Source organism: Schistocerca cancellata, chromosome 2 (genome assembly GCF_023864275.1).
Source record: "Schistocerca cancellata isolate TAMUIC-IGC-003103 chromosome 2, iqSchCanc2.1, whole genome shotgun sequence".
NCBI classification, from domain to species: domain Eukaryota; kingdom Metazoa; phylum Arthropoda; class Insecta; order Orthoptera; family Acrididae; genus Schistocerca; species Schistocerca cancellata.
Genome location: NC_064627.1, coordinates 492,339,824 through 492,367,515, shown reverse-complemented (window position 1 = coordinate 492,367,515; position 27,692 = coordinate 492,339,824). Strand labels below are relative to the sequence as shown.

The following is a 27,692-nucleotide window of genomic DNA, read 5'->3' as shown; positions in this document are numbered from 1 at the left end:
TGAGTCACAGAACATATACTGTGCGTGGATGTTTGTTTTCATATGTGGAGACATTAAATGGGAGTTGTGGAATATGAGAAAATGGCAAGAGATGGTGACAAATAAATGGCTTCACTTGCTGTGGGTGGAGCCTTTAACGTTTTTGTATCACGACTTGGTGGTGGCTTAACCGTTAAGGGCAACCACACTTTCCAAGAATGATAAAGAAAGACAAGATGGTTTTGTGACAAACGAAGTGTATTGTAATCTTAATATTCATTTTGAGCCTTTGAGGCATATGTCATATAGAAAGTTGTATTCTACTCTAATTCACAAGCCACACTAATGATCTGTACACCCATTCAAGGAAATGTATGTTTGTAAAATGGAGGTAGTGAACATGCTTTTTCATGATATGAATAAAAGTTACTGTATTTGATCCAGTAACAGCTGCAGAATATGATGAAGTCAAGTCTTTCCTTGGCGACACACTGGATTTCAGAGACACTGATTAGCAGGATCTCTATTTCAAGAGAATCCACCACAGCAACTGGATCAAAAGGAAGAGGTAAATATGTCAGATGTTACATTGGGTGACAGATTTCATGAAGTGTTCTCACTCAACTTCATCTACAAGGAGTGAGTCATCAGGTACATAAAACCCTAAACCAACAAGAAAAACACTTAATTTGGCGACTGTGGCTGGACACAGGAGCAAAAGTAAGAAAATTGAGAACTATAAATTTGCAAAATCTGGAAATTCAACAAGTGATAAATCACAGAATTTCTAAGAGCAATGTATATTAAACAAAAGGAAATACCAGAACAAGGCACATTTACACAATTGTGGTACAAGTATTACAACATTTAAATTTATGTATCAAGTAAACAAAATTGACACATGGAAAGAAAAGAATGTTTTAACTGTGATGGAATAATATCTTGATGTGTTTGGAAGAAAAGAATTTTTCAGTGGTTTCAGAGACGAATATTTCAAATATGCAGTAGTAGCTACCCAACATTGCAGGGGTGCTGCCATACAACACAGTGCTATCCACCTACCGCTGTGTTTGAGACACCAGCTGCGCTGAGCGGTACAAATCATCATGGTACATCACCACATACATGCAGTTGCATTGACTACATGATGAGAGAGTGTGTTTCATCAAAAAGGGTGAGCCTTTCAGAAAATACAGAAATCCACATTGAAAACTTTTTCAGCTAGACAGTGATACAGTACTTCAGCATTATCACATTTAAGAAAATGGTGCAGTAATAGCAGGTACATAATAGAGAATATTTGTGTTGTATGATAGTCATTATTAGAAGAATGGCCACAGAGCCTCCAGAAAGTTTTCAAAGTCTTTTGCAACAAATATCTGACAAAATCAATTCTAATTTTAAGGAATTATCTTAAACAGTAAATTCTAATATTAAGGAATCATCTAACAAAGTAGATGCTAATGTTAAGGAACTATCTGTCAAAACAGTGTCTAAAAGGCAAACCTACATTTCTAGCATTTGTAAACTTAGAGAAAGCTTTTGACAATGTTGATTGGAATTCTCTCTTTCAAATTCTGAAGGTGGCAGGGGTAAAATACAGGGAGCGAAAGGCTATTTACAATTTGTACAGAAACCAGATGGCAGTTGTAAGAGTCGAGGGGTGTGAAAGGGGAGCAGTGGTTGGGAAGGGAGTGAGACAGGGTTGTAGCCTATCCCTGATGTTATTCAATCTGTATATTTAGCAAGCAATAAAGGAAGCAAAAGAAAAGTTTGGAGTAGGTATTAAATCCATGGAGAAGAAATAAAAACTTTGAGGTTTGCCGATGACATTGTAATTCTGTCAGAGACAGCAAAGGACTTGGAAGAGCAGCTGAACGGAATGGACAGTGTCTTGAAAGGAGGGTATAAGATGAACATCAACAAAAGCAAAATGAGGATAATGGAATGTAGTCGAATTAAATCAGGTGATGCTGAGGGAATTAGATTAGGAAATGAGACACTTAAAGTAGTTAAGGAGTTTTGCTATTTGGGGAGCAAAATAACTGATGATGGTCGAAGTAGAGAGGATATAAAATGTAGACTGGCAATGGCAAGGAAAGAGTTTCTGAAGAAGAAAAATTTGTTAACATCGAGTATAGATTTAAATGTCAGGAAGTCGTTTCTGAAAGTATTTGTATGGAGTGTAGCCATGTATGGAACTGAAACGTGGACGACAAATAGTTTAGACAAGAAGAGAATAGAAGCTTTCAAAATGTGGTGCTACAGAAGAATGCTGAAGATTAGATGGGTAGATCACATAACTAATGAGGAAGTATTGAATAGAATTGGGGAGAAGAGGAGCTTGTGGCACAACTTGACTAGAAGAAGGGATCGGTTGGTAGGACATGTTCTGAGACATCGAGGGATCACCAATTTAGTGTTGGAGGGCAGCGTGGAGGGTAAAAATCGTAGAGAGAGACCAAGAGATGAATACACTAAGCAGATTCAGAAGGATGTAGGCTGCAGTGTGTACTGGGAGATGAAGGAGCTTGCACAGGATAGAGTCACATGGAGAGCTGCATCAAACCAGTCTCAGGACTGAAGACCTCAACAACAACAACAACAGTGTCTAAAAGTAGTGGACTGCCTGTCAAGGTAGAAAATACAAAAGAAGAACTAAAATTGGAGCTAACAGAACACTTCAAACATGAAATAGAAGCTAAATTAACTAGCATTGCAAGTACTTTGACTCCGTTGCCTCAGGAGTTGAAGGATGAGATCAATAACCAATGAAGTTTAGTTTGCAAGGAAGTAAAAGAGCAGTTCAAAGAATTAGATGATAAAGTTAAAAAAGTATGTCAGTTTTCTGTTAGAGAGTTAAGTCAGGTTAAAGAGCAAATCTTAGAGGTGATCAAGCATGTAACTGCCTTAGAACAATGCAGCGAATTTAGAGAAATAGTTGCCACACCTGAAATGCTATCTAATTTTGAGGCATGAATTTGTAAAGTCTACCATACTAGAGAAAGTAGAATCACTTAATAGTAACACTCTTTATACAGTAGGTGCTGAATATTGGTCGAAGTATGTTAAACATTAGGCAATTAAACACGCAAGGTGTGGATAAACCATGATGTCTGTTAGCTGATAATGACCCACAATTTATTAGCTTTACTTTTAAGGACTTCTTGGCTTGGGAATGATCAAACAATGGAAAATCCAGAATGGAATGTAACAATACCAGGGAAGGAAGGTTGCTACTCACCATATAGTGGAGTTAATGAGTCGCGATAGGCACAACAAAAAGATTAACACAATTATAGTTTTTGGCCATTAAGGCCTTTGTCAACAGTACAGACACACACACACACACACACACACACACACACACACACACACACACACACACACACACTCACAAACGCAACTTGCACACATGTCTGCAGTCCCAAAGAACTGAAACCACTGCAAGCAGCAGCACCAGTGCATGATGGGAGTGGCGGCTGGGTGAGGGTAAGGAGTAGGCAGGGGTGGGGAGGGGAAGGGACATTATGGTGGGAGTGGCAGACAGTGAAGAGTTGCAGTTTAGACGGAGGGCAGGGCAGAAGGTGCGGAGGAGGTGGCGGTTAGTAGTGGAAAGGAGAGAAATAAAAAGAAATTAAATACTGGGTCTGGTGGTGAAATGATGGCTGTGTAGCGCTGGAATGTGAACAGGGAGGGGGCTGGATGGGTGAGGACCGTGACTAACGAAGGTTGAGGCCAGGAGGGATACGGGAATGTAGGATGTATTGTAAGGATAGTTCCCATCTGCACAATTCAGAAAAGCTGGTGTTGGTGGGGAGGATCCATGTGGCACAGGCTGTGAAGCAGTCATTGAGATGAGGGATGTCATGTTTGGCAGCGTGTTCAGCAACAGGGTAGTCCACTTGTTTTTTGGTCACAGTTTGTCAGTGGCCATTCATGAGGACAGACAGTTTGTTGGTTGTCATGCCTACATAGAATGCAGCATAGTAGTTGCAGCTTAGACTGTAAATCATGACTGGTTTCTCAGGTAGCCCTGCCTTTGATGGGATAGGTGATGTTAGTGACCCTACTGGAGTAGGTGGTGGTAGAGGATGTATGGAACAAATCTTGCATCTCGGTCTGTTACAGGGGTATGAGCCATGAGGTAAGGGTTTGGGAGCAGGGATTGTGTAAGGGTGGTCAAGTATATTGTGTAGGTTTGATGGATGGCGGAAGTGGTGGGAAGGATAGCGGTCAGGACATTTCTCTTTTCAGGACACGACGAGAGGTAATCAAAACCCAGGAGGATAATGTAATTCAGTTGCTCAAGTCCCGGATGGTACTGAGTTTCGAGGGGAATGCTCCTCTGTGGCCCGAGTATGGGACTTTGGGAGGTGGTAGGAGCCTGGAAAGATAAGGCATGGGAGATCTGTTTTTGTACAAGGATGGGAGGATAATCACAGTCAGTGAAGGCTTCAGTGAGACCCTCGACATATTTTGAGAGGGACTGCTTGTCATGCAGATGTGACGACCACGGGTGGCTAGGCTGTATGGAAGGGACTTCTTGCTATGGAATGGTTGGCAGCTGTTGTATTGGAGGTACTGCTGGTGGTTGGTAGGTCTGATATGGGTGGAGGTACTGATGTAGCCGGGTTGAGTAGGACCAGGTGAAGCAAATGGACTGTGTTGATACCACATAAGCATTCTGCTTCTTGTGGCACTTCATCCAGAAGAGGAGGAAGAATATGTCTGAGGAAGATGGCATACGCTGTGCTGTTTGGACTACCATTGATGAAATAAGGGCCAATAATTGTAGTACCAAGCAGCCCACACCAGACGTTAGGTCTCTACTGACGTGGATGTTCCACCTGTCTAAGACATCATGGGTTATCATTGCAACAATCTTGCATGTTCCTTGTATTTACGCATCCTTTGTTTGAGGAGGAACATTCATCAGTAAATAGAACATTGGAGAGGAAGTTCAGGTTGGCAAGGATTTGCTGCTGTGCCCACTGACAGAACTGTACATGAATCTGGAAATCATTCCCATGCAATTTTTGATGTAGGTGTACATGGTAAGGATGGAACTGGTGACATGTAAGAATACAATGTACACTGGTTTTAGGAATGCCAATCTCATGTTCAAGCTGTCATGTGCTCACATGTCGATTCATAGCAACAGAAGTGAGAACAGTAACTTCGGAAGTTTTGTCTGTGTGAGTGCTATGATGATTGCATTGTCGTGGGCTGAAACTTCCCGTTTCCTGAAGTGTTGCAACAAGACGAGAAAACATACATCGGGAAGGTGGGTTCTTGTCAGGATATTGTTCTCTGTACAGATCTGCTGCCTGCGTAGCATTTTGCCTACCTTCAATAACAACAACAACAACAACAACAATAAAAGAAATGTTATGTTGATGTAGTTTGTAGGAAGGACAGCCTTTACTGTATGCCTACCCTACACAACAGTATTTAAAAGGACTAAACTACTGTATTAAATATACCTGTAAATAAGAAAACAGTATTGCAATTACTGTTCTGCTAACATACATTTCCCATAGATGAGGAGCATTTCTACCTTCTCTTTGTACATTCTACTCACACAACTCTTCAACTGATGATGGTTGACAGAATGACGGGCGTGCATTCTTCTTATGTTTACATTTGTCCTCTGTCAACATCAGCACGTGGATGTGGTCCATTCCCCCAAGTACCTACATCTACATCTATATCTACATCTACATTTATACTCTGCAAGCCACCCAACGGTGTGTGGTGGAGGGCACTTTATGTGCCACTGTCATTACCTCCTTTTCCTGTTCCATTCGCGTATGGTTTGCGGGAAGAACGACTGCCGGAAAGCCTACGTGCGCGCTCTAATCTCTCTAATTTTACATTCATGATCTCGTCGGGAGGTATAAGTAGGGGGAAGCAATATATTCGATACCTCATCCAGAAACGCACCATCTCGAAACCTGGTGAGCAAGCTACACCGCGATGCAGAGTGCCTCTCTTGCAGAGTCTGCAAGGGAGTGCTGGGAGTGTCAACGTCAGTATTGTGTTATGTAATTAATAGCATTGTGTTTCAGTGAATGGTACACTATGATACATTTTTGAATAGGTCTTTAGGAGAGGAAATGAATTACTGAATAAAAAATACAGGGTGCCATTTAAAAAAGTCATACCACTGTTGATATCTTTGTAAAAAACAAAGCTACAGTGAAGGCAATCATGCTGATTAATGTCTCCCTGATGGCTAAAGAACATTTGATGGAAATATTTTGTTATTTGCATCTGGACAAACCATTATTTAGGTTGGTCAAGATAAATGGGACACCCTGTATATAACGTGATATCTCTCTATATAGAAAGACTGGTAATACAGGACAATTACTTACATCACACAGGATGTGAAATAAAAAAGATGGAGATACACAAAGTAGACTAACACTGTTTAGCGCCATTTACCTGAAATGGAACAAAAAAAACTGAAAAGACTTGTTATTAGAAATGAAGTTTTATTCCTTTTTAAAGAACAAAATCATATCCAGTGTTTTTAAGTGATTGGGTTGTTCATAGCTGTATGCTATTTTTTTGAACTTGTGAGATGTCCCGAAATATTTCTTTTAAGTGGGGGAATATGAAGTCTTATATGCTGATTAGGCAAATGGCATTTCACGTTCCTTGTGTAGTATAAGGGAAGATGATCATGACAGAATAATATGAAGTAGGGTGTACGTCGCATGGCGTATACTGTGCATGGGTGTTTGTTTTCATATGTTGCAGACTTTAAACGGGAGGTGTGGAATATGAGAAAACAACATAAGGTGGCAACAATCTGCTTCACTGTGGGTGGGGCCTTTTACATTTTGGCATTGTGGCTAGGTGGTGGCTTGACCATCAAGGAGCAACCACACTCTCCAAAAATGAGAAGAAAAAAACAAAATGGTTTTGCAACAAATGAAATATATTGTTATCTCGATTGTCTTGTTAAGCCTTTGAGGTGTATGTTGTATAAAAAATTGTGCTCTAGTGTAATTCATGAGTCATGCTAATGATCTGTACACCCATTCAAGGAAATATATGTGGTGGGGCTAAAGATTTTGGTGAATGCTATCAGACAACAAACAAAACAAAGATACATACAAATGTTCTTTAATGCCATTCAAAATAGTCACCACACACTACAAAACACTTTTGATAACGTTCGTACAACTTCAGAAAACTATCATCAAAGACCTCCTGTGGAATTGATCACAGGACAGCTGTCACACAATCTTTGACGGCATTCACGTCCACACAATGTTCACCTTTCATGGCCACCTTCAAGTGGGGAAACAGGAAGAAGCCTGCAGGAACCAAATCAGGAGAGTATGCAGGATGTTCAAGAAAGGTTGCCATATTCTGTGTCAGGAATTGGTACACATGGACTGCGCATTGTGCTGGGGCATTGTCATGGAGCAGCGTCCATTTTCCAGTCCTGTGCAACTCTGGCTGAACCCGCAGGATACACTATAGCAGTTAGTTCAAAACAGACTTGTAAAATGCAGCATTCATGGTTTGACCTGCAGGAACAAATTCCTTGTGGATGATGCCATTGTTGTCAAAGAAGGCAATCAACAGTGTTTTCAGCTTGGATTTTTGGAGACAACTTTTGTTTTGGTCAGGGGGAAGACAGTGAACAGCCTGACATCAATTGCTGTTTTGATTCTGGATTGAATTGGTAGCACCAGGTCCCATCTACCATGGCAATGGTGTTCAGAAGCATTGGATCCTGGTCACACATGGAAATGAAATCACCAGCAGTTTCCATTAATTTTGCTTTCTGTTTGCCTGTGAGCTTGTGCAGTACAAAGAGCCAGATGTAAGGACATACATGTATGGAAGTTACTTAACTTGGACAAGATGGCTGCTGTCCTTCCATTCATTAAGCCTGCAAGAGACCAGACCACCTTCACTAGTGTTGAACTGGCCACATAACATCCAAGTCACTGGTGTGTTTTCAAAATATCATGCCCAATTGCGGAGACTGCTTCACAGGGCAGGCGATAACCAACAGTGAAAATCAGGGCAAGTGCTTTCACAGGAGCCAGTTTGTTCTCTTGTGTACCTTCCAGAACTCCAAAACTCTGGTGCTGTGGCCGACTCACTCCACACACCACACACTCATTGTCCAAAACCATCCTGCTTTGGGCCCCCAGCATACCTTCAAAGTATCCAGACAAAGATTGCCAATGAAGTTTGAAATTGACAGAAGGCTAAGCCCACATAGTCCAGATCATTTCCTCACTCTTGCTTTCATTTTTATGCAAGAATTTTGTCAAATTGATTGGTAAACTACCAGACGACATCAAATGCCTTAGTGACCTGATGTCCACAGCCCAACAGTTTAATTTTTACAATGAATAATTTCATAAATACATGCTGACTCACAATCAGCAGAAATTTACAGCATTTTGTCTAATAAGTGACTATCTCTTATTGATCACCATTGGAGCTTTCTCTTTGTTGGCACAGTTTTCAAATTTGCAAACTTTCTCAGTATTCATAATCTCTTAATATTGTGACTTACTGAGAATTTTTTTTATTGAAATATCTCAGTCTTTAGAGAGAGGAGGATGAGGAACGCTTCAGTGGGAGGAAGAGATATGTGCAATAAATGTGTTGATGGCTTACATGAGTGAAGCCAGGGGATAAAGACTAAGCAGCACATATGTATATATTTATGTTTGTATTCAAGGATTTCCTCCTGAACCCATGGATAGATTTTATCAAAATTAGATACATAAACAGCAATCTTCATGTATATCAGTGCTATGGGGTTTCTAACATCCTAGCTCCAGTAGGATCGGAGATAGAGGAAAAATGTGTATTTTCAGTACTTGATGTATAGGCTGTCCTGCACGACAGGCATGTTGTGGGGGTAGCATGAGCTCCTTTATCAATGTGTTCTGCAGGGCATCCTACACATCAGGGACATGAAACAAGTCATAGGCTGCCCTGCACTAGAGGAATGTTGTGTTGGAGTAGTACTGTCATGCTTTATCAATCTGTTTTGCAATGACTACAGGTGCAGCTGGGCACAGCTGAGCAAAGGGAGGGGGAGGAGATGGATAGTAAGAGAGGAGGAGGGTGACATGTATAAAGAAAGGGTGAAGGGAAAATGGAGAGAGGAAGAGGGGAAGAGAAGATGGACAGAGAGAGTGTTGAGGACTATGAGATGGTCAGAGTGACAGGTGTGAAGGAGATGGACAGAGAGTGGTGTGAGGAGAGGATGAACAGAGGGGTTGGAAGAGATGTACAGAGATGGAGGGACAAGGAGATGGTCAGAGAGTGGGGGAGGAGATGAGTTGTCTGGCTAGTATTGCCATACCTTGCAGGGGCTACACATGCAGATGGGTATGGCTGAGCAGAGAAAGGGGGTGTGAGATAATGGATAGTGATAGAGGGGGGAGGATGAGGTGGACAGAGAGTGTGTGAAGGAGAATGACATGGCTGGAGACAAGGGCTGGAGGAGATGAACCGTGAGAGGAGTGAGGAGAGGTAAACAGACAGTGGAGAGGTTGAGATGGACAGAAAGAGTGGGGAGGATGTGATGGCCAGAGAGAGATGGGGGGTGAGAGGAGGAGGGGATGGACAGAGAGATTGTAGAGTAGGATGATATTGACAGGTGGAGGGGTGGAGGAGATGGACAGAGTGAGGGATGAGGAGGGGACAGACAGAAAGAGTGGGAGGAGTTGTGTAGAGAGAGGAGGGAAAGATGGTGGAGGCCAGTGGAAGGGATAGTGGGCAGGTGGAAAAGAAAGAGGGGGAAGAGAAGATGATCAGAGAGAGGAAGGCAGTATGTGGGCTGAGGGAGGGGGGAAGGAAGATATGGTTGGTGAGAGAGTGTGGAGCAGATGGACAAAGAGAGGGAGGGGAAGGAGATCGAGAGATAGACAGAGGGGAGGAGATGGACAGGTAGATGTGGGAGGATAAGATGGACAGAAAAATGGGGTAAGCTGGATCAATTTGAATCATATTTGGCACAGAAACAGTACAGCTTATGGGTATCAGCACTGTGGGGCTTATAAGCTCTTGGCCAAAAATGTGTTGTTTTTTTTCAGTCTACGGCATTTAGGCTGCCTTGCATGACGGATATATTGTGTGGGAACAGTTTTGGTCAGCCATATCAGTCTGTTTTGCAGGGCAGCATACAAGCCAGGGGCAAGAAATGGGTTTCCAGGCCTTGAAATGTAGGCTGACCAGCCTGACAGATGGGTTATGTTTGCGGAGTATCAGCCTGCTTTATTGACCGGCTTTACAGGGCAACCTGTGTATCAATCCCAAGTAAATGATTTTCAGGAGGGCAAGTAAATGAGTTTCAAGCTCCAAATGTGGAGCCTGCCATGCATAAAAGGTGTGTTGTGGGAGTAGTATTTGTGTGCTTTATTGAACTTTATTGCAGGGGCTTCATGTGCCAGTGAGCATGGTTGGGGACAGTTTGAGGTGGATAGAGAAGGGATTGGACAGGGCGAGTGGGTGGAGAAAATGGGCAGAGAGAGGGGAGGAGGTGGAGATGGGTGAGGCAGGTGGAAGGTGTAGGGGGATGATGAGCAGGTGGAAAAGGAAGAGGGGGTTTGGAGATGGAAAGAGAGAGGAGGTGGAGGATATGGTCAGAGAACGGGGTTGGAGGTCGATCGGTTTTAACCAGTTTAGACACACAAAGAGCCAATGATTTAGAAACTCCTACCTCACAAACGAGAGGAGATATAGGCAGAAATGTAGTTTTTTTTCCAATTCCTACTGTATAGGATGCCCTGCATGACAAGTATGTTTTGAGAGTAGTATTGACCTGCTTTATTGACCCACTTTTTATGGCAGCCTACACATTAGTGCCAAGAAAAGATTTTGTAGCTTTAGTGACCTGTTTTGTAGGTGCTAAATGTGCAGATATCTACAGCAGGGAGAATGTGCAGATGGATAGAGGAGGGGTTGAACAGATAGAGGGAACAGGAATGGATAAGGAGAAGGAGGGCAGGTAGGGATGGACGAGAATATGAGTGGAAGAAAAGAAGGGACAGAGTGAGTAGGAAGAAGAGACAGATAGGGCATGTGGGGTGGGGTCTCAGGAAGAGACGGATAAGGATAGGAAGAGAGGGGCAGGAGGAGATGAGTGGTTAGAGATCAGAGGAGAAGGTGGTCAGGAATAGCATGTAAGAGGAGACAGATAGGAGGAGGAGGGATAGGAGAGGATAGGCAGAAGAGAGGAGGGGCAGAGGAGATGAGCAGGGGATGGGTGGAGGAGATGGATGGGTAAGGGGCAGGAGGAGTAGATGAATGGAGAGAGTAGAAGGAGAAGGGCAGATGGAGGTGGTAGGATGAGGTGGACAGAAAGATACAGGGGGGAAGAAGTGAACACAAAGAAGGAGGAGGAGGAGGAGGAGGAGGAGGAGGAGATGTGTGCAGTACACAAGTTCAGCATGAATGAAAGGTGGTGGGGATGTGAGAAGGAGTGTGCATTAAGGTACTAGGTTATAGAAAGTAAGGTTCTTATAGAACAAATTTTGTTTCATTTACTACAGGTGTCCACAAAGGAAATATGACACAATTTAAAAGACATGTTGCCAATAAAATTTAATATCATTTAAGAAAATAATTTGCAACAAATTCTCCATTGAGCTTATGACATTTAAAAGAATTAACAAAAATCATCTTAAGTCCACTTATTACAGTTACAAAACAGCCTTCAATAAAATGTGACACAATTTAAAAGGGAAACAATTTTCGGTTGAATATCAGAGTTACTTTAGTTTAGCATGATTAACTGACAAAATAAAGTTTCAGTCATTGAAAGTAATACCAGAGTTATAATTTGCTCTTCTGTAGTAAAATCACTGACTCAACACATGGCTCAAGGTTGACTTCTTATAGGTGAGGGCATTATTTACAGTTTACAAACACCACTCATGGCAATTAGCTACTTTACTGTAGCATAAAGAAAATGGAGCTACATACAACCATACTTATAATTACATAAAGGTATACACCCAATCAGTGAGCCTCGGAACATGAAATGCATGCCGAAAGTAATTATTGGCTAAGCATTATTTGGCATGTCACTGTGCATTAAAATCATAATATACATGTGTTACCAGTAAGTATAATAGGAAAGTTAAGATAACCTCATAGACAAGACTTGGTGCACAGCTTTAAAAGTGATGAGTTTCTGGAACAGTAACCAAATACAAGTTTTCCTCACCACATAAAAATGCCTTATTAAACCCTTGATGGCCTCTAACATTGCTACTCTAATTTTATTTCAACATAGTATTGCTGGGAACATTACAATGAGATGTATTTCCAGTTACAAAATCATTAATTCAGGTTTAATGATTAAAGACTCGCCAGATTCAACGCAGTTCAGTTGCTTACATGGAATTCCAGTAAACTGTCAGTGAAATTTTTCTCTACAACCTGCAGCCAAGAGTTTAAGAATCAACTGATGGTAATCTTCCATTCATTGCAGTGTACCATCAGAAAAAGATATAATTTTTGCTAAATTCCTCACCTTCTCATGATACACCACATGCCATCCCACATGAGTGTATTAAACGTTGGTTACCATCTGTCCATGGTGTAGCATGCTGCTCCAGAACTCCAACAATCGGCCGGCTGGAGTGGCTGAGCAGTTGTAGGCGCTTCAGTCTGGAACCGCGCAACCGCTACAGTTGCAGGTTCGAATCCTGCCTCGGGTATGGATGTGTGTGATGTCCTTAGATTAGTTAGGTTTAAGTAGTTCTAAGTTCTAGGGGACTGATGACCTCAGATGTTAAGTCCCATAGTGCTCAGAGCCATTTTGAACTCCAACAATCAACATCATCCTGCTGCATATTGAGCAAGATCATGCTCATGCACATGCATCTGGCAGTAAATTTCCTTAGCCGCCACTTTGTGTGCACCCTTTAGGGGTGCTGCAAAATCTGCTACCCAACGATGAAGTTACAGGGTCTCTGACCACATTCCAAATTTGTTGATACAGACTGGTGCACGTGTGAACCTCCTATCTGAATCTCCACCTGACATTTTTCCTCTTGTATTTGACTCAAATCTACTCTCATTACCTTGCCCAAGGTATGTACACAAAAATTGACAGCTGTAAGAACCTCCACATTTTTATAAGGACACATGAAATATTTTCTATAGCCTTACTCTGGGTGTGGAAATTTTTAACAAAAATCAATCTCCAACCTTCATTGAGGCAGGGCACCTTCCTTGATTGTATCTCCTAACATCTCTCCGGCATGCAAGCTGAATATTTTCTAGTGCCCTAGATCTGTGAATCACGACGGGATCCATTTCTCATGCAGCAAGTCATTAATGTTCCATAAATTTGCTGTAGGTGAACTAGTGGATATGCCAAAATCAGTTTTGCTGGAGTAATTTTTGGGGCTCCTGTATCTCTGAGTTGGAGGCAAAGTTAAGCCTCCCCAGAGATTTGTACCAATTTGCTCGCAAGTTTGCATGGAAAATAATGCAGATTTTGTATTCCAGGCCACTCTCTGCAACTGAAGGTTGCCTATAATAGGGAATGTTGGTGATGTGTGATATCACACTGCCAAAACAAAACTTACAAAACTCCCTAGATGTAAATGTGCAGGAATACCCACTCGCCATCAGAATGAAGCAGGAAAAAATACCTTCCACAAATTGAATAATTATAGTAGTTGTTATCCAGTACTATGGAATAGCCACGGAGAAAGGCTAAAGGCATCTACCACAACAAAGATATATGTCTATTCCTACTCCTGGTCTGGGGAAATGGCCCCAAACAACTGATAAACAACTTGTCCAAGGGTTTCTGTTCCCAATCAGGTATTCTGGTTAGGCTCCACACACTTAAATTCCGCACATTGAACCACAACATTTCTCACTTTGGAATTCAGTGTGGAACAAGTTAGATGCTCCACAATTTTTTGAATCATTTTATAAATCTCTGAGTATCCCCCGCACAATGATCAATGGAAGTACTGAAAGACTGCCAGCACAAGCTGCTTATTTAACAAATCTTTGGCCTTCTGTCATGACAGGAGTAATAGAACACAAATCCTCTAGTCAACTGGTGTCCACCCACTGAGTTACATTTCATTAGCTGCCTCTTAAGGTTCCTTTGTTTCCAGTAAATCTCAGTTAGAATTGCAGCATTCAGTAAAACAAGCTCACCTGCTCCCTGTGGTTCGGTAGCAGTTTGCTCCACCTTGAGCGTACCACTTAAGGCATCAGCCACTCAGTTATCAGAGCGTTTAATGTGTTTCACTGGAAACTTAATGCAGATATGTGGACTGTCCAAAGGGCTATTCTCCCAGTTTTTCAGGGCCTTGCTAAAACTCAGCTCAGGGCTTGATTATTGTTCTTCAATATAAAGCATTTGTGCTTGATGTAGAAGTGAAACTTCCATAAGCCAAACAGCATGAGGAGAACCTCCACAACATGAACAGAATATGAATGGATTCATGAACTAAATAATTCATCTCAGAAATGTACTAGGATGTGGAAGCATAGGCAATGGGCTGACATTCTTCATCTTGCTCCTGAAAAAGAACTGCTGCTATGAGGATATTGGATGCATCGGTTTGAGGCTCAAATTCCGCCCCAAAATCTGGAATTGCTAGAACCGGATCATTACTTGAGCCACCTTCAATGCATCAAGTGCTGGCTGTTGGCTCTCAGACTAACAAAATGCTACGAATTTGATTTAAAGATGTGGACAGGAAATTTCTGAACGCGCTAAATCAATGGTTTTAGGTTTCACAGCTAAGGCTGGACTCCCTTAGGCACTGCAAAACCTGCCTTAAGTGATTAAAATGTTGCATTAAGATGGTGTCATCCTAATAATTATAGAGAAACTACAATTTTAGCCCTCCCAAGAAGGAATCCAATATGTAGGTAGCATCACAGCACCACACGTTACCAAGCCAAATGGCATTATGGTGAATTCAGTTTTCAGTCAATACAGAAGGCCATAAGGTATCTGAATCTTTCAATTAAAGTTATGTGATAATAGACCTGATTTAAATTTAGTATTGTCAAATAATGTGCTCCCACGAATCACAGAAAGCAATTGTGGAGATGTGGTAATGAAACTGACTCTGATAGAATATACTGGTCAAATGCCCGATAATCCACTACTGGTGGGTATCCCTTACCTTTCTCTTTAGGAACTAAAAACGTAGGAGCCACATAAGGTGGAAGCAGAGGGGCTAATGACTCCATCTGAAGCAACTACTTAATAATCTGCCTCAGTTCTCACACCTTGGCTGGGGATAAGCAGTAAGGCGACTGCCGTACTGGAACATGAACCGTTAACTGAATATCATATTTGATCATGTTTGTAAGGCCTAACAGCATAAAAACATCAGAGAAACGATCTTTACAAAGTCAGTTTCCTGAGATTCCTATTGTTTAAGATGATAAAACTGAAATTTATTCTTGACCCCTTCCATTGAATTGATACCTCTGACCCGATTATGCACTAACAATCTATACTTCCTATCTGGCTTAAATTTAACCTTGAAAATTTTTCCAGCATTTTTCAAAACACATTGTGTCCGTATTATTTAGTCACAGCCTAAGATAATAGACAAAGAAAGACGCCTAGCTACCGGGAACACCAGTGGCCAGAAATATCTTATATTTTCGCATTGATCCACACCATACTGCTTAATGGCAAACTTTACCCATTCAAGTACTGCATTTGTGATTAACTGACAACAAAGGTGGGAATTTACAAATGTAGTTATGACACTGGTGCCAATGATAGCCCATTAAGGAGCAGCTACTCCCTGAATCCAGTAAGCTACAAACCCACTCCCAATTAATAGCATTTCACCGCCCAATCTTATTACTACCTTTTAGTGATCAACCACCTCGTCGATACCATCACTTGTTCTTGAGATTAGTGCGCTGAAACTTACAAACCCTAGCCATGTGCCCTGACTGATTATAGTGAAAAGAGCTGCTCACATGAGAAGAACCTTGCCTGTTTCTTTCTGCCCCCAGATTCACTGGCCTTGCCACTGTAGCTTCAGGGTACATAGTACTACTGTCTCCATTGATAAAGCAAAAGCTTTCGAAGGTCGCTATCAACTGATAAAAGTCCAACAAAATTATTAGACTTCCCAGTGAAAATCACATGTGATTGGTCCTCAGGAACATGCCTTCCAAAATATCGTTGTTTCACCCTCAGTAGCACCTGAATGTAGCAGAAGTCAATCCCTGTGGATGTCTTGCATGTAGTGGGCAAAACTTTAATTCTCCCCTTCCCAAGGAAGTGTGATAAGAGTGCTTATATTTTCTATACACATAAATCATCTGGTGGACACAGTGGGCAGCAATCTTCGGATGTTTGCTGATGGTGCTGTGTTGGACAGCAAAGTGTCGAAGTTGAGTGACTACAGGATGATATAAGGTAACTTAACAAAATTTCTAGTTGGTACGATGAATGGCAACTAGCTCTAAATGTAGAAAATGTTAGTTCATGCGGATGAGTACGAAAAACAAACCAGTAATGTCCAGACACAGCATTGGTAGTGTCCTGGTGGCACAGTCACATTGTTTGTACATCTTCGCAAAGTGATATGACATGGAACAAGCATGTGAGGATTGTTGTACAAAAGGTGAATGGTCTTCTTCAGTTTATTGAATAATTCTAAGAAAGTAATTCATCTGTAAAGGAGACCACCTGTAGGATGCTAATGTGACCTTTTCTTAAGGAGTGTCTGGGATCCATACTAGATTGGATAAAAGGAAGACATCGAAGCAGTTCAAAAGCGAGCTGCTAGATTTGTTAATGGTAGGTTCAAACAACATACAGGTGTTACAGACATGCTTCATGAACTCAAATGGAATCCCTGGAGGAGAGGTGATGCTCTCTTCAAGAAAAACTAATGAGAAAATTTAGAGAACTGGCATTTAAAGCTGACTGTAGAACAATTCTGCTGCTGCCAACATACATTTTGCATAAGGACCACACAGATAAGATACGAGAAATTAGGGCTCACATGGAGGCATATAGACAGTTGCTTTTCCCTTGATCTATTTGCAAGTGGAATAGGGAAGGAAATAACTACGAGTGGTGCTGAGTACTCTCGCCATGCTCCGTACAATGTCTTGTGGGCTGTGTGTATAGATGTAGATATAAGTGCTATAAATGCAAAAACTGCACCATCTCCACACTAGACTCAGTTGACAAAGCTCACCTTCATGTATCATCCTGGCTATTGCATTGGGAAGCTTCTTACAGTGGTATGACACTCCAGTTTCACCACCGTGTGGCACACCACTATTGCTCCGCACCTGCATTAACCCCATCTAGCAACCTTTCCTACAAACACAAACCAATGCTTCAAAGCTGAAACTGCATTTCTTTAGCCTGTAATTTCTACAGCATTGGGGTTTGTTTCCCACCTATATTAATTTGGAACAAATCTTGAATCCAATAGGATTAGATGATGCAGACGATTGGGAAAAACAAACCAGTAATGTCCAGACACAGCATTGGTAGTGTCCTGGTGGCACAGTCACATTGCTTGTACATCTTCGCATAATGTTGCAAAGTGATATGACATGGAAAAAGCATGTGAGGATTGTTGTACAAAAGGTGAATGGTCCTCTTCAGTTTATTGAATAATTCTAGGAAAGTATGATTCATCTGTAAAGGAGACCACCTGTAGGATGCTAATGTGACCTTTTCTTAAGGAGTGTCTGGGATCCATACTAGATTGGATAAAAGGAAGACATCGAAGCAGTTCAAAAGCGAGCTGCTAGATTTGTTAATGGTAGGTTCAAACAACATACAGGTGTTACAGACATGCTTCATGAACTCAAATGGAATCCCTGGAGGAGAGGTGATGCTCTCTTCAAGAAAAACTAATGAGAAAATTTAGAGAACTGGCATTTAAAGCTGACTGTAGAACAATTCTGCTGCTGCCAACATACATTTTGCATAAGGACCACACAGATAAGATACGAGAAATTAGGGCTCACATGGAGGCATATAGACAGTTGCTTTTCCCTTGATCTATTTGCAAGTGGAATAGGGAAGGAAATAACTACGAGTGGTGCTGAGTACTCTCGCCATGCTCCGTACAGTGTCTTGTGGGCTGTGTGTATAGATGTAGATATAAGTGCTATAAATGCAGAAACTGCACCATCTCCACACTAGACTCAGTTGACAAAGCTCACCTTCATGTATCATCCTGGCTATTGCATTGGGAAGCTTCTTACAGTGGTATGACACTCCAGTTTCACCACCGTGTGGCACACCACTATTGCTCCGCACCTGCATTAACCCCATCTAGCAACCTTTCCTACAAACACAAACCAATGCTTCAAAGCTGAAACTGCATTTCTTTAGCCTGTAATTTCTACAGCATTGGGGTTTGTTTCCCACCTATATTAATTTGGAACAAATCTTGAATCCAATAGGATTAGATGATGCAGACGATTGGGAAAAACAAACCAGTAATGTTCAGACGCAGCATTACTAGTATTCTGCTTGACACAGTCATTTTGTTTATATATAAGGTTGCAAAGTGAAATGAAATGGAATGAGCATGTGAGGATCGTGGTAGGGAATGTGGGCTTTGACTTTGATTTGTTGGGCGAAATTTTGGCTTCAGCTTTAATTGAGATTGCTTACACAATATTTGCTTTCAGGAAGGAGAACTGTCCTATGAAAACTCAATATTGTCTTGCACCGCAGAAAGGAATTGGAACACAGGCAGAAAGGAATTTGGAACACAGGTTAGCAGCCACACCTACCTTGTTTATATCTTGTTTACTCAGCTGTAGCACACAGTCCAAAGTGCCACGCAGTCTCTGTGTTTATTCTGTTATGCTTCTGTCAATGGTTTGGCCTTTAAACTTCGTTTATATTGGGTGTCCTTGCTTGACATTGGAATAATCTGTAACAAAACACAAGGAACAGCACCAAACAATAAATTTTAATTAAGCTAATTTTCTTGGTTTGCTAAATTTCCTTTGTATTTCCTATGATGCAGGCACACACTGCTACAATTGAAAGGTGGTAGCAATGCATGAAGGAGGGAGTGGTAAGGTACTAGGCTTCAGAAAGTGAACCTCGTACAGAACAAATTTTGTTTTATTTATTAGAATTGTCCACAAAGCAAATTTGACAAAATTTAAAAGATACATTTCCAATAAAATTTAACATTTGGTAAGAAAATAATTTGCAAGCAAGGCTCAGTTAAATTTTTGACAATAACAATAATTAAGACAAACAATCTTCACTTCACCTATTACAGTTACTAAAGAGTCTTTAAAGAAATTTGACACATTTTAAGAGAGAAACAGTTTTCAACTGAAAATATGTTACTTTGACATTAGAGCAATTAATTGATAGGAAAAAAAAATCAGTGATTGAAACTAATAACAGATTTATAATCTGCTCCTCTATAGTAAGGCCACTATTCAGCACTTTGATCAAGGTTTGCTTCTTACAGGTGAGCATGTTAGTTACAATTTACAAACACCATTGATGATAATTAGTCACTTTACAACAGTATAAAGAAAACAGTTATATTCACACCATATGCATAGTTACACAAAGGAATAAATCTAGTCAGTGAGACCTGGAACATGATAACCGTGCTTAAAGTGATTATAAGCTAAGCAATACTCAGCACACCACTGAGCATTAATATCATAATATACATGTATTACCACAAATTACACTAGAAAAGTTCAGGTAACCCTACACAGAAGACTTGGTGCATGGCATTAAAAGTAACCAAATAGAAGTTGGTCTCACCACTTGAAAAATGACATATTAAACCATTCATAGCCTCTAACACTGTTACTTTAGTTGTATTTCACTGTAGTGCTGCCAGGGAGTTTACAATGAAAGGGACCTTCAATGACAAAGTGATTAGTTCAGATTCAGCAACTGAATACTCATCAGATTCAACATAGTGTAGTTGCTTAGATAGAATTCCAGTCAATCATCAGTGAAATCTGCCTCAGTAATCTGCAGCTAAGAATTTAAGAACCATCAAGTGGCAATATTCCATCCATTGCAGTGCACTATCACACAGGGACAATTACTACTGAATTTTAGACCTCCTCACAGTATGCCATATCCTATGCCACATGAGGATATAAACACTGGGTACCATATGTCTGTTGTGTAGCATGCTGCTCCACTGCCTCTCTGTGTGACCCCTTTAGGCACTCTGCAAAAACCGCCACCCAATGACGAAGTGACAGTGTGTCTCATCGATGAAAGTTGGTGCCTGGTTCAGTGTATGTAGGAAAAGGTGTAGGGAGAAGGTTATATATATGCCAGTCAGCTTGTGTGTAAACAAGTCGAGCATCTGTCCTCCCAAATCTCAGGATCAATTTCAACCAAATTTGGTATGCAAGCAGCAAACTTCACGAGTACCAGCACTGTGAAGGTTAGAATCTCCTAGACCCTGTGGGAGCCGACGTAAGGCAAAAACATATTTTTTTCCAGCCCCTGGTGTGTAGGGTGCACTGCGCAACAAGCTTGTTGTGTGGGAGTGGTGTCAGCCTAGCTTATTTATGTGCTTTGTAGGGCATCCTATACATCAAGCGCAATATATTGTTCTCAAATCTGTCGTGTAGGTTGCCTTGCAAGAAAGACGTGTTGTGTTAGTATTGGCCTACCTTATTGACCTACTTTGTAGGGCATCCTATACATCAGGGAAAAAAATGGTCTTCAAGTCCCAGACATATAGGCCTAGGCTCTTCTGCATGGCATGTGTTGTGGGAGTAATATTGGTATACTTTATTGTCCTGTTTTTCAGGGGCTATAAGTGTTGGTGGGCACAGCTGGGGAGAAGGTGGAGGTAGATAATGTAAGGAATGGAAAGAGAGAGAGGGGGGTAGAAGGGGATGGATAATGGGAAATGGGACCAGTAGGAAATGAGTATGGAGACATGGGGAGGAGAAGAGGGACAGAGAGAGGGGAGGAGAAGATAGACAAAGAGGGAGGAGGAGGACATGAACAGAGAGAAGGGGAGGAGCAGTTGCACAGAGAAAAGGGAGAGCCTAGGAGATATGTGGAAGATTGACAGGGGTAGTTGGCAGGAGAGGATGTGAGAGGAGTAAGAGGGTGTGAGAATGCAGGTGACAGAGAGAGAGAGGGTGTTTGGTGGAAGATCGAGAGTGTGTAAAGAGGCAGGTGGAAGCATGGCAGGTTGTGAAGAGGCATGTGGAAGACAAAATAAATATGAGAGTGGTTTGAAAAGTTCTCGGAATCACCACGAGAGGTCAGCACTAGCGCAACAAGTTCTTCACGTGATATTAATTGGACTGTTCCTTGTAAATATGTGCCACCTCAGTGCTCTTGGAAGAGAGCCATGGCAGTGACATGGCTCTGTTGTTGTTCACGTGTAGTGATTTGCAAAGATGGAAAAAATTGAGATCCGAGCTGTGATTAAGTACTTTGTAAAGAAAGGTATGAAAGCAAATGACATTCATGTCAATTTTCAGAATACACTGGGGGGACTCTGCTCCTTGATATTCAACTGTTGCCAAGTGGACAAATGAATTTAAATTTGGTTGGGAGAGCTTAGATGATGATCCATGCTGTTGTCGGTCAAGGTGTGTGACTACAAATCATTGAAAAAGTCCACAAAATGGTCGCCAATTGAAAGTGCATGAAACTGCTCATGCTTGCCAGATGTAATCTGAAAGGGTACATCATATTTTAACTGAAGAATTAGAAATGAAAAAATTATCTGCAAGATGGGTGCCATGACTCGAGACAAGCGCCCGCATACATGTGCTGTCGCCATGGCAAAATCACACGAACTAAGATATGAATTGTTGCCAAACCCACTTTATTCACCTGATATGCCTCCACTAGACTTCAGTCATGTCCCAAAACAGAAACTTTTTCTTGGTGGATGAAGATTCATTTCAAACAAAGAATTGATAGCCGAAGTTGTCAACTATTTTGCAGGTCTGGAGGAAACTCATTTTCGAGATGGGATCAAGAAACTGGAACATCATTGAACCAAGTGCATAAATATATAAGGAGACTACATTGAAAAACAAAAAAAGTTTCAGTGACGTAAGTACTTTTTTTCTATTCCGTTCTGAGAACTTTTCAAACCACGTTCGTACCTAGGCAAAGCCAGATTGTTCAGGCATTTTTTATTGTAAATGTGAAACATCACAATATGAGCACACACTTATAATTTTCTCTAGATACATACTCTGCAAGCTGCTGTATGGTGTATGGTGGAGGGTATCCTGTACCCCTACTAGTACCACTTCTCAAACACCGACCTCTAGAGTACTAAATTCAGTGCTTCAGAGGCGCAACGGAATCCCATATGTAGAGATATCAAACCACAAATTTCTCTAGTGAATCATAATCATTGTGCCTGAATTGCAATACTAACAGATGGTGAATATCAAAACTTAGGAGCCACAAAATCCCAATTTCACCACTGGTGAAATCATTCGTTGTAAGTCTGGATTTTCCAAAACAACTGACAGTAAAATGCAAACTCATCAGTTACAAATTCCTATTAAAATTATGGATTCCCCTCATTCATTCCAACTCCTTTCTTTATTTTACACTTGGTTACATGATGCAGCACCCCCCCCCCCCTCCCCCATAAACCATAGACCTTGCTGTTGGTGGGGAGGCTTGCGTGGCTCAGCGATACAGATAGCCGTACCGTAGGTGCAACCACAACGGAGGGGTATCAGTTGAGAGGCCAGACAAACGTATGGTTCCTGAAGAGGGGTAGCAGCTTTTTCAGTAGTTGCAGGGGCAACAGTCTGGATGATTGACTGATCTGGCCTTGTAACATTAACCAAAACGGCCTAGCTGTGCTGGTACTGCAAACGGCTGAAAGCAAAGGGAAACTACGGCCATTTTTTTCCCAAGGGCATGCAGCTTTACTGTATGGATAAATGATGATGGCGTCCTCTCGGGTAAAATATTCCGGAGGTAAAATAGTCCCCCATTCGGATCTCCAGGCGGGGACTACTCAAGAGGACATCGTTATGAGGAGAAAGAAAACTGGGGTTCTACGGATCGGAGCGTGGAATGTCAGATCCCTTAATCGGGCAGGTAGGTTAGAAAGTTTAAAAAGGGAAATGGATAGGTTAAAGTTAGATATAGTGGGAATTAGTGAAGTTCAGTGGCAGGAGGAACAAGACTTTTGGTCAGGTGAATACAGGGTTATAAATACAAAATCAGATAGGGATAATGCAGGAGTAGGTTTAATAATGAATAAAAAATAGGAGTTCAGGTAAGCTACTACAAACAACATAGTGAACGCATTATTGTGGTCAAGGTAGACACGAAGCCCACGCCTACAACAGTAGTACAAGTCTATATGCCAACTAGCTCTGCAGATGACAAAGAAATTGAAGAAATGTATGATGAGATAAAAGAAATTATTCAGATAGTGAAGGGAGATGAAAATTTAATAGTCATGGGTGACTGGAAGTCAGTTGTAGGAAAAGGAAGAGAAGGAAACGTAGTAGGTGAATATGGATTGGGGGTAAGAAATGAAAGAGGAAGCCGCCTGGTAGAATTTTGCACAGAGCACAACTTAATCATAGCTAACACTTGGTTCAAGAATCATAAAAGGAGGTTGTATACATGGAAGAAGCCTGGAGATACTGACAGGTTTCAGATAGATTATATAATGGTAAGACAGAGATTTAGGAATGAGGTTTTAAATTGTAAGGCATTTCCAGGGGTAGATGTGGACTCTGACCACAATCTATTGGTTATGAACTGCAGATTAAAACTGAAGAAACGGCAAAAAGGTGGGAATTTAAGGAGATGGGACCTGGATAAACTGACTAAACCAGAGGTTGTAGAGAGTTTCAGGGAGAGCATCAGGGAACAATTGACAGGAATGGGGGAAAGAAATACAGTAGAAGAAGAATGGGTAGCTTTGAGGGATGAAGTGGTGAAGGCAGCAGAGGATCAAGTAGGTAAAAAGACAAGGGCTAGTAGAAATCCTTGGGTGACTGAAGAAATACTGAATTTAATTGATGAAAGGAGAAAATATAAAAATGCAGTAAATGAAGCAGGCAAAAAGGAATATAAACATCTCAAAAATGAGATCGACAGGAAGTGCAAAATGGCTAAGCAGGCATGGCTAGAGGACAAATGTAAGGATGTAGAGGCTTATCTCACTAGGGGTAAGATAGATACTACCTACAGGAAAATTAAAGAGACCTTTGGAGAAAAGAGAACCACTTGTATGAATACCAAGGGCTCAGATGGAAACCCAGTTCTAAGCAAAGAAGGGAAAGCAGAAAGGTGGAAGGAGTATATAGAGGGACTATACAAGGGTTGATGTTGCTGAGGACAATATTATGGAAATGGAAGAGGATGTAGATGAAGATGAAATGAGAGATATGATACTGCGTGAAGAATTTGTTAGAGCACTGAAAGACCTGAGTCGAAACAAGCCCTCAGACTTCAAGAAGAATATAATAATTCCAATCCCAAAGAAAGCAGGTGTTGACAGATGTGAAAATTACCGATAAATCAGTTTAATAAGTGACAGCTGCAAAATACTAATGTGAATTCTGTACAGACGAATGGAAAAACTGGTAGAAGCCGACCTTGGGGAAGATCAGTTTGGATTCCATAAAAATATGGGAACACGTGAGGCAATACTGACCCTATGACTTATCTTAGAAGCTAGATTAAGAAAAGGCAAACCTACATTTCTAGCATTTGTAGACTTAGAGAAAGATTTGTCAATGTTGACTGGAATACTCTCTTTCAAATTCTGAAGGTGGCAGGGGTAAAATACAGGGAGCAAAAGGCTATTTACAATTTGTAAAGAAACCAGATGGCAGTTGTAAGAGTCGAGGGACACAAAAGGGAAGCAGTGGTTGGGAAGGGAGTGAGACAGGGTTGTAGCCTCTCCCCAATGTTATTCAATTTGTATATTGAGCAAGCAATAAAGGAAACAAAAGAAAAATTCGGAGTAGGTATTAAAATCCATGGAGAAGAATTAAAAACTTTAAGGTTCGCCGATGACATTGTAATTCTGTCAGAGACAGCAAAGGACTTCGAAGAGCAGTTGAACAGAATGGACAGTGTCTTGAATGGAGGATATAAGATGAACATCAACAAAAGCAAAATGAGGATAATGGAATGTAGTCGAATTAAATCAGGTGATGCTGAGGGAATTAGATTAGGAAATGAGACACTTACAGTAGTAAAAGAGTTTTGCTATTTGGGGAGCAAAATAACTGATGATGGTCGAAGTAGAGAGGATATAAAATGTAGACTGGCAATGGCGAGGAAAGAGTTTCTGAAGAAGAAAAATTTGTTAACATCGAGTATAGATTTAAGTGTCAGGAAGTCGTTTCTGAAAGTATTTGTATGGAGTGTAGCCATGTATGGAAGTGAAACATGGACGATAAATAGTTTAGACAAGAAGAGACTAGAAGCTTTTGAAACTTGGTGCTACAGAAGAATGCTGAAGATTAGATGGGTAGATCACGTAACTAATGAGGAAGTATTGAGTAGGATTGGGGAGAAGAGGAGTTTGTGGCACAACTTGACAAGAAGAAGGGATCGGTTGGTAGGACATGTTCTGAGGCATCAAGGGATCACCAATTTGGTATTGGAGGGCAGCGTGGAGGGTAAAAATCATAGAGGGAGACCAAGAGATGAATACACTAAACAGATTCAGAAGGATATAGGCTGCAGTAAGTATTGGGAGATGAAGAAGCTTGCACAGGATAGAGTCGCATGGAGAGCTGCATCAAACCAGTCTCAGGACTGAAGACCACAACAACAACAACAACATGATGCAGTCAGTTGTAACTGACTCAGATAATAATGCTTGTTCGAGATTTGAGATGCAGTTCTTCATAATTTCTGAATACCATATTAATGTCTGATGAAAGTTTTCAATTCCATCGACTGTTAACACATGTAATATATTATTTCAATATTTCTTACATTTTCTGACATTTGCTTGACTAGAACTCTGACGTATTTGAAATGACTTCCTCGTGTAGTGATGTGTGTAACTTCACATAATTCTTTTGGCCTCTTTTACTGTTGCAAGGAAGACTACTGAAACATATATTGAATTTCACATTCAGATTCTTTATTTGGATTGTAATGAGTACTTTGTGTAGCAAAAACTATTTGTCTCTTGCAGCAGTAACTAATCATTACAACAAAATTACGAGTTCTTTTACTATTTTGTGCAAGTGCCTGTGCCTCAGGTGGTGCACTGTCACACCTTTCAACATGTCATGAGTACTGGATACTTCCACTGTACTTAGTTTTTTCTTAGTTTTTTGTTGTTATGGGGTGGCCATGCACTGGGAGAGTATTTATTGCAGTCTGTAGCTCTACAGTCTCATAGCAAAGTGTGAAAACTTTGAATCAACAGAAAAACAATATGTACAATGGATATTATTTAATAGACTTACCACAAACTATAAATTGTGGAGCTTGTATGCCATAGTGTTGACACCAGATTTCTGAACTTTACTTTGAATCACCATGTTTACAGAAAACTACAAAGCATTGTATGGTTTGCCTGATGTTGATCTTATGAAAGGGTTACAGAGTGTGCAGTGAAATAACATTAGTTGACAATTGATAAAGTGTGATGAAAGCCACCAGTAGTGCTGCAGTCAAATGGATCTCATATTCTACCATAGAAAGAAAATAAAGAAGCATATACTTCTTTTACAGTGGATGATACCACTATGGACACATCTGTGCTGAACTGCTGTAGCATTTAACTATATTCAATGCACAGTGAACTTAAAACTGCTGTGGTGGCAGTCATGTGCAGTCAAAGGGGTAAAATATTGTTGACAGAGGAAAATGTGATTTGAAAAAGTGACAGTCAGTCCAGAGGTACTATCAATAAGCTTGAGTCACAAGAAAATCTCAAACTAATGTTAGCAATTTTGCAACCACAATGACTTTTCATTTATTTGTGTTGTGCAGCAATAGCTTAAGATACTATGGAATAAAATGAACACAGTTTTTTGGTGGAGCCTCAACAGGAACTTAGAATGAGCTTCAAAAAGTTAGCACCTAAAAAGTTTGTTAGTTAGTTAACTAACAAAACTAGAATAAAAAACCTCACAGAGTCTTCTTTGTAAATTTTACAGTCATCATTTCTAGTCTGTACATAATACCCTTAATTTATATTATGTATTTTGTAATAATTTCTTTTAGCTTTCAGTTTTCATATTTGTAGATGTTTGAGTGTTCTACATATGGGTAAAATTATTTTATGTGTATATGTAATGTACAACTTTCTAAAATATTTAATTTATATCATTTAACTTTGTAGATGAACGATACAGACTCCTGGCTTCTCTACCTGGCACTCTGTTCCTCATCACGAATTTTATTTTCCTAATTTTAAGCAAAGAATTTGCTAAGGAGCAGTCTTAACAGATAAAAGATGAAGTATTATTTGTTAAATAATATATTTTAATATTAATAGATGTAATAATTTTTAAACAGGGCACCACAAAAAGATTTTCTCTCAATATGTGATGCTGTTTTTGTGACATCTCATTATTTGTGAAAACATATTTTTAGCGTACTCATATTTTTGAAAACAGTCTTGTCTTCTCTCTCGCAAGGGAAGTAGCAAATTAATGTTAATACGCTGTTTTAAACTGCAGAATGTGCTAACAAAACTTTGTATCTCATGAGTTTATATTAGGAA

General features: G+C 40.6%; 1 protein-coding gene across 1 annotated transcript in view; it reads left to right on the top strand.

Annotated features, from left to right (window-relative positions):
* Positions 1 to 27,412, top strand: part of LOC126155594 (glycerol kinase-like) — a 188,905-nt gene extending 161,493 nt beyond the window's left edge. Inside the window, exon 11 of the mRNA XM_049916239.1 lies at positions 27,309 to 27,412. Coding sequence (XP_049772196.1) covers positions 27,309 to 27,412 — 104 coding nt within the window. The remainder of the gene's footprint in view (positions 1 to 27,308) is intronic.
* The last annotated feature ends 280 nt before the right edge of the window (positions 27,413 to 27,692 follow it).